General features: G+C 36.2%; 1 protein-coding gene across 1 annotated transcript in view; it reads left to right on the top strand.

The window, feature by feature from the left end:
• The window catches only part of LOC116302274 (uncharacterized), a 34,294-nt gene extending 28,058 nt beyond the window's left edge, over nucleotides 1-6,236 (top strand). The window contains 6 exon segments of the mRNA XM_089040602.1: nucleotides 4,086-4,223; nucleotides 4,320-4,616; nucleotides 4,755-4,889; nucleotides 4,993-5,020; nucleotides 5,106-5,136; nucleotides 5,350-6,236. Of these exon segments, the coding sequence (XP_088896728.1) occupies nucleotides 4,086-4,223; nucleotides 4,320-4,616; nucleotides 4,755-4,889; nucleotides 4,993-5,020; nucleotides 5,106-5,136; nucleotides 5,350-5,763 (1,043 nt within the window). The 3' untranslated portion in view covers nucleotides 5,764-6,236.
• The last annotated feature ends 1,501 nt before the right edge of the window (nucleotides 6,237-7,737 follow it).

Here is a 7,737-nt window from a genome sequence, read left to right as displayed (position 1 = left end):
GAAAATGTTTTTTTCTCGCTTTTTGGGATTTTTTTTCGATGGCATTTCAAGCAGCTACGACGCGAAGCAAATTTTAGCCTAAGTTGAATGCCCTAAATCATCACCTGGTATATATTTTATTTTCACTAAAACTATATGATCTGAAAGCTTGTTTATTGTAATTCTTTTCCTGAAAGTATCAGCTTTGGAACGCAAATACGTCCTCGCGATTAATCGACTCTTCTATGTAGCATACGGCGGTCTAATTTCGGATTCAGAATCAAAGCGCCTGCTTTATAAATACTCAAAAACTTTCTTGGATCACCCAGAATGAACATTTTAATCGTAAACAACATTAGTTTGATGACTGTAAACTATACTCCAGCTATATATTATTGACTTATACTTTTGTACTGGAATATTTTAGAGAGTAAGGACTTAAGCGTACGAATTCTAAGTTAGAAAAAAAACCTTTAGACCCCATCAAACGTAGGGTTTTTTTATTTTTCTCTTTTCTTTGTTTTTGTTGAATATACTTGCTCAAAATCCTCCCAAATTTCAATTAGTTCCACGTTATTCGTAGAAAAAACAAACTCATTTTTGTACTTTCTCAAAATTAATGGAATAAGTTAGAGGACATTATGATTGAATAAACAAACTGAATTAGTTGAGAAGCGTGGCACGTGAACGTCGATCACTTGTACCTTTCTTGAATTATATGAACTAAACAAACAACCTTTATGGTTTGTATTTTTTGTCTTTATCTCTTGTCAAAATTAATAATAACTAGTGACTAAAGTGCGTGCAGTTGCTTTCGTACTATTTCATTTAAGCCCCTTTCCCGATAACGTCACACATTTGATCCGCATCAACACTGCCTACTCTGCTTTTTTTCCCTTCTCTTTTGTTGCTGTTTTTGCTTGTTTTTATATGGGGTTTCAGAATTGATTGATTTAACTTGATTCTAAATGAAAAAGCCAAAAATCGTCCTTGTTTCATTAAGAGAAGTCAGTGGCTAACAAACCTGTTTCCTTTCCTATTCATTCGCCTAGAATAAACTGTTTGACAGGAACAACAAGTATCTTTTTACCAATAATAATAACATATTATATATATATATATATATATATATATATATATACAGCCATTTGCAAAAACTATGGCCGCTTCCAATACATATACGAGTATATCGAAAGCATATCAAGTATTATGGGATATCTTCCACTATATATTTTTCAAGTTGTCTATCATTAGGGCTTTCTGGAAAAAAATATCAAGAATGATATCCCGCCCTGTCTGATATACTTTCGATATAGTTGTATTTATATTTGAAACGGCCATAATTTTTGCAAATGGCTGTATATATATATATATATATATATAACAAAGTATGTAATGTGGTCTATACTGGTGAAACAGTGCTCGATGCGTAGGGATGCAGAGCAACAGATATATAGTAAAGATTGGATTAAAGACGAGACATGTTCACTGTAACTCCGAGTTTCGTGCTTACGCACTCATCAGACAGACGTTTTTTTTCAGAATGAGTGGCCGTGTTGTATCCGATATACAAACACGAGGCGTAGCCGAGTGATTGTATATCGAATACAACACGGCCACTCATACTGTAGATTGCTTATCAAACGTCTAGGTTAGTTCCTTTGTGTTTCACTAAAATTTTCAAAATTGAAGTGAATCTGGCCAAGAAAATCCAAGTTTAAGTTTATGCAAATGAAGACGAATCTATATCAGATATAAAACCTCCTTCATGGTCGTGATTTCTATTGTGTTTTCCTCATGAATTATTTATGAGTTTGATAAAAAAATATATATATATATATATATATCAAATTATGCTTTACAACATTAATGTTTATAGCCAAGATTCAGGTAATAGCTGCTCAGTAGGCAAGCTAATCGTCGAGCTGAGCAGCCGGTTTTTTTTTTTTTCTTTTTCTTATTCTTTTTTTTAACATTTTGACAGGAACAATTGTATGGTTTCTATCAATTACAGCCGCAATAGTAAACTACATTCTTAATTAAATGAAGGTATGGTGCTCTGGCGGCGGCTGCGTGCGAGTGCGAAGATTCTCTGTTCTTGAAAAGCATTTTTCTCTTGAGAGATGGTCGAAATCTCTTGAGAAACAATCGCTATTTGATCTTGCTAAGGCCGTCAAATACAAAGCTTGGAAGAGGGGGTTGGGGTTTCTACCGACCCTAAAATTCTCGTCTAGTAATATGAGGACCTCGGATTTATCTGCTGAAGAGGCTGGGCTCTCAAAGAAAATAAAAAGTCTGACCGCTTTATCAAAAAACAGAGAACCTACTTGGTCAACAAGCTCAACATTGAGTAAACCTTAGGAAGAAAGTTAAACCCAGAATTTGTAGAAAAGGTCATGAGACGTGCTCGAGGTCCCGACGGCTTGCGTCTTTTCAAGTACTCGGCCAGACCGTCCCTGAAGACCTTGCTATCTCCCCAAACGCAATAGAGGAAGATGATAATTTTCCCAGTACAATACTGTAGAAGCAGCTATCTCGACTTTCCAACCAGGGCCGTAACCAGAACTTTTACAGGGAGGGTGCACATCGAATAAAAAAATCGGCGGACCTTAAGCTTTTATGTGGGGGTGCACGTGCACCCTGTGCCCCCCCTGGTTACGGCCCTGCCAACTACAGCACCCTGTCACTTACGACCAATACGATATATGTTCCAATGGTGAAAAATGACAGACTTAAAAACTCTCTAGGTAACAATGCTGCAGATTTTCTGTGAGGCTCTAGAGTTACATGTTCCTGTTCCCCTAAAAGAGCAAAGCACCAAATACCTTGAATGTAGTTTACGATTGCGGCCGTAATTGATAGAAACCATACAATTGTTCCTGTCAAACAGTTCATTCTAGACGAATGAATAAGAAAGGAAACAGGTTTGTTAGCCACTGACTTCTCTTAAAACAAGGACGATTTATAAAAAACAGAGTAGGCAGTGTTGATGCGAATCAAATGTGTGACGTTATCGGGAAAGGGGCTTAAATGAAATAGTACGAAAGCAACTGCACGCACTTTAGTCACTAGTTATTATTAATTTTGACAAGAGATAAAGACAAAAAATACAAACCATAAAGGTTGTTTGTTTAGTTCATATAATTCAAGAAAGGTACAAGTGATCGACGTTCACGTGCCACGCTTCTCAACTAATTCAGTTTGTTTATTCAATCATAATGTCCTCTAACTTATTCCATTAATTTTGAGAAAGTACAAAAATGAGTTTGTTTTTTCTACGAATAACGTGGAACTAATTGAAATTTGGGAGGATTTTGAGCAAGTATATTCAACAAAAACAAAGAAAAGAGAAAAATAAAAAAACCCTACGTTTGATGGGGTCTAAAGGTTTTTTTTCTAACTTAGAATTCGTACGCTTAAGTCCTTACTCTCTAAAATATTCCAGTACAAAAGTATAAGTCAATAATATATAGCTGGAGTATAGTTTACAGTCATCAAACTAATGTTGTTTACGATTAAAATGTTCATTCTGGGTGATCCAAGAAAGTTTTTGAGTATTTATAAAGCAGGCGCTTTGATTCTGAATCCGAAATTAGACCGCCGTATGCTACATAGAAGAGTCGATTAATCGCGAGGAAGTATTTGCGTTCCAAGGCTAATACTTTCAGGAAAAGAAGTACAATAAACAAGCTTTCAGATCATATAGTATTAGTGAAAATAAAATATATACCAGGTGATGATTTAGGGCATTCAACTTAGGCTAAAATTTGCTTCGCGTCGTAGCTGCTTGAAATGCCATCGAAAAAAAATCCCAAAAAGCGAGAACAAAATATTTTCCCAAAAATATTATTTATCCCTTTTGGAGTCTGATAGTTAGTTAAAATGTTGAAAAAGTATCAGATCGTTAGGAGTATTTTTGAACGAGTGAGGCCTTCTTAAATATGGGTAATATTTTGGGCTGTTCACACCGGTCCAGAGCAAACCGGAAGTCGAGTTTTAGATTTTCGTAAAATTCGCCAAAATAAAAAAGCGCTTGAAGTTTTAAACTGGATTTTTTAAAAGAGCTTACCAAAGGGTGTCTTCTGACAAAATATGAGAAATTTGAAAATTCCTTCGCTGTCCCGCCATTCTCGACCGTTACGGACAGCCACTCTTAAATACTTCAGGCAACATCTCCTTTACGTGTGTACCGAGTAATGAAGCTGGATATGGGGAAAATAGCAGCGTTACACGGGAAGTGAAAGGTGTTTATAAAATTGTACTTTTGTTAGCGTATAATAATATTAAGCGGAAAGAGTTATTTAGAATATATTTTGGTTTGTTTGCCTCTTTTTAAACAGGCTTACATCCTCCGGAACTGATTGTATCTAGTAATAAAAGCTACAGTCAGTCCAATCCACTGGTATTGTTCAACCTTAGCATCAACGCATGTCCCAGTAACACATCCCTGTCTTGTAATCCTTCTGCACCGAATATATTGACTACCATCACCAGCCATGATGCAGGATTAAATGGAAAACAGTATTTGGTGGTGGTTATCATCCAGAATGATGTGGACAGTGCAAACATTGTATGTAAAGCTGAAAATAGCGTCGGTGTACGAGAAAGGACATTGCATTTTTATAGACAAGCAATACGTGAGTAATGATAAGGAGAATTACAAATGTCATAAGCTTGAGCTGATTCTGTCCTGATTAGATGAATTTGCTTTGATCTACATTACAGTATTGTTGGTAATAATAAAATAATCTTTGATTTTTTTACTTCATGTGCAGATCCCAAAGATAATTCCCCGATTCTAATTGAAAAGCAGAACAAGACACTATTTACAGTTCTTGGAATATTGTTCGCTTTGTCGATTGTTCTGAACATCATATTTATTGCGGGTATCCTGTGGTCACGTAGAAAAAGTATGCTATTTTGGTATTCCATGTTGGGTGCAAACAATTGGAACACGAGGGTACACATGAAAAGCGAGAAAGACAATGATTATGACTTTTTTTCTGATTTTAGCTTCCAAAGAAAACGATTCTGGGAAAAGGTATACGTTTTATTCCTAAGAAAATTGATTAAAAATAAAACTAACAAAATAAAATAAATTGTTAATTCAATATTGCCTTTTGCAGACCAAATAAGAGTGACGAGATGGGACAAATAGTAAGTAACCTCAAAGGCATTTTTATGGGTATATATGCTATCTATATTATTTATTTATTTATTTTTATTTTCCATCCCTCCCCCCCACCTACCCTCCCTCCCTCCCTCCCTCCCTCCCTCCATCCATCCATCTATCCATATATTGTTTTTATATTTATATTTTATTTTTGTGCTTTTTGCTGATTTTCAATACGATTTACTTTACGTACGAAGAACGACATCTCACTTCAAGAGACAAGTTTTAACGCCCCAAATAACGAAACACCAAATGTTCCAGAATATGAACCAATAGAAAGGCGAGGATTATCAACAAGTAATGTTGGTATCCCAGAATATGAAACCGTGATAATAAGAACCCGACCACGTCAACCACATTCTGGTGTACAGACGAGAAACCCCATGCTTCAGTATGAAAGTACAGATATGCTTAGACAAACAGGACCTTCTTCCAATCCACCACCACCACCAGTCGTCTATCAGAACATCCAACCTCATACTCGGGTCCCCCATAAGGGTACAGTACAGTCATCCATAGGAAACCCAAGTAGTACAGGAGAGTACCAGGCCCTCCAACACAGGGGCGTGTCTCCACAGTACCAGTCTCTGGATGGCTTAAGCAAATGTTAAGTGAATATCTTAACAGGCCCTCCAATACCAGGGTGTGTCTCCACAGTACCAGTCTCTGGATGACTTGAGCAAATGTTAAGTGAATATCGTAACAGGGCCTCTAATACCAGGGTGTGTCTCCACAGTACCAGTCTTTGGATGGCTTGAGCAAATGTTAAGTGAATAAGGACCAAAAGAGACCAGTATTGATAAAATGCATTGCTATATTGCTTGTAATGCATAATAGAAATGTGTTGAAATTTTCACTTGCTTTTAGTTCATTTATAAAGAAAAGCTTATTGCAATTTTAAGTTTGCATTTTTCCATACAACAATCAAACTTAGAGGCCGTCTTAAGATAATGATATGAACAAATTATGATTATTAACAAATAGGGGTATCGAACATTTATTAGCCTAGACTACTTCACCCAATTAAAATCGTGCGTTGGTACACATTTTGATAAATAACAATAAATATACGTCATGATTTCAATGTTTATACTTAAATGAAAGCCAAATAAGCTTTATTGATCGAATAAAATACTTTCAAATGATCGAGATTATATAACTGTAGGTGACCGACTACAAACAAGTTGCAGTTGCTCCCACCATCCTTTCTCGAAATACCATATGTCTCCTAAAGACAATTGCTAAAACGTTTTAACACGTCACTGTACTCATTCATGAGAATTGGAACAAAGATGGACCGGAGGAACTGGATGGACCGGAGGAACTGGATGGACCGGAGAGTATCACCGTGATACCACCCTTGCGTCCCAGATTATAACTTGTCCACGTATACGGTGTTCTTCCATGGGTTTCGCTCAACATGCACTACCCATACTCTCCGCGCGGTTTTCCTGAGCTCCACAAAATCTAACACGCTATAAAAGGTAACTGTAACCCCCAGTAGATAACTTCCTTTTTGGAATTTTCATTCCTAGAAAAAATATTTCAAGGGCAACTTTTTTTTTTTGCTATTCAGGTGCGATATACTCCTGCTTAACGTGTAAGTGATTATACTCGTGATTAAGGAATATAAGGGATACACCTAATTCATGCGTGATACATTTCTACCTATATAACGGATACTCCTAAGCTTTCCTAGATCAGGTGTGATGTACTCATGGTTAAGGTATAAGAGATACTCAAAGATCAGAAGAAGGATAATCCTAGTTCAGGTAAGCTTTCCTAGATCAGGTGTGATGTACTCATGGTTAAGGTATAAGAGATACTCAAAGATCAGAAGAAGGATACATCCTATTTCAGGTAAGCTTTCCTAGATCAGGTGTGATGTACTCATGGTTAAAGGGCCACTTGGACGAAAATTGTTCCAAAATTAAAACTCTTTCATTCGAGCTGGAACTTTGCTGAAATAATCTTGAACACATTAAGAACCTCTCACTGAAATATCTTTCTAATATTCGAAAGGGAAGGGCCAAAATTTTACGATTTATTTTCGTCCGCCATTAATTTCTTTGTGTCACGGCCAACGAGTCATTATGTACAGCAGTTTTACGCTGTGACGTCATTTACTCAACACTGTCATGTTAGCGTCGTTTTGACTATACATTTCTTGTTAAATTACCTGAAGTTTATTTGATGTTTTAAACGCGTTATCGTGAAAAGAATCTCTAAACAGACTTTTTTTAAACCTTTGATACCTCTTCAAATATGATGGAAATTCCTTTGGACGCTCGCTTTGTCAATCCTGAAGAGTTAGAACCATAAATTATAATGTATGAAGATGAAGCCGAACTAGAAGAAGAAGCAATGCTTGGGAAGAGGTTTTCATAAAAATTCCTTACGTTCATTTCATTATTTGTATTTGCTACCTACTGTCCATGATATAAAGATCTTAAATTTGAAGTTTCAATGTAATCTAATAGTGATTGATGTTATGAAAACAACCGATTGCCTTTTGAATTCTGCGTTGTGATATAAAGATTTGTGACAATATACTTAGATCTATGTGCCGAATAATTTAGAATGTG

Source organism: Actinia tenebrosa, unplaced genomic scaffold, assembly GCF_029948245.1.
Source record: "Actinia tenebrosa isolate PJP-AT-01 unplaced genomic scaffold, QUT_ActTen_1.0 PGA_scaffold7__59_contigs__length_16204524, whole genome shotgun sequence".
In the NCBI taxonomy this organism is placed as follows: domain Eukaryota; kingdom Metazoa; phylum Cnidaria; class Anthozoa; order Actiniaria; family Actiniidae; genus Actinia; species Actinia tenebrosa.
Note: the sequence above shows the minus strand (reverse complement) of the source record. Positions and strands in the feature narration are given on the sequence as shown.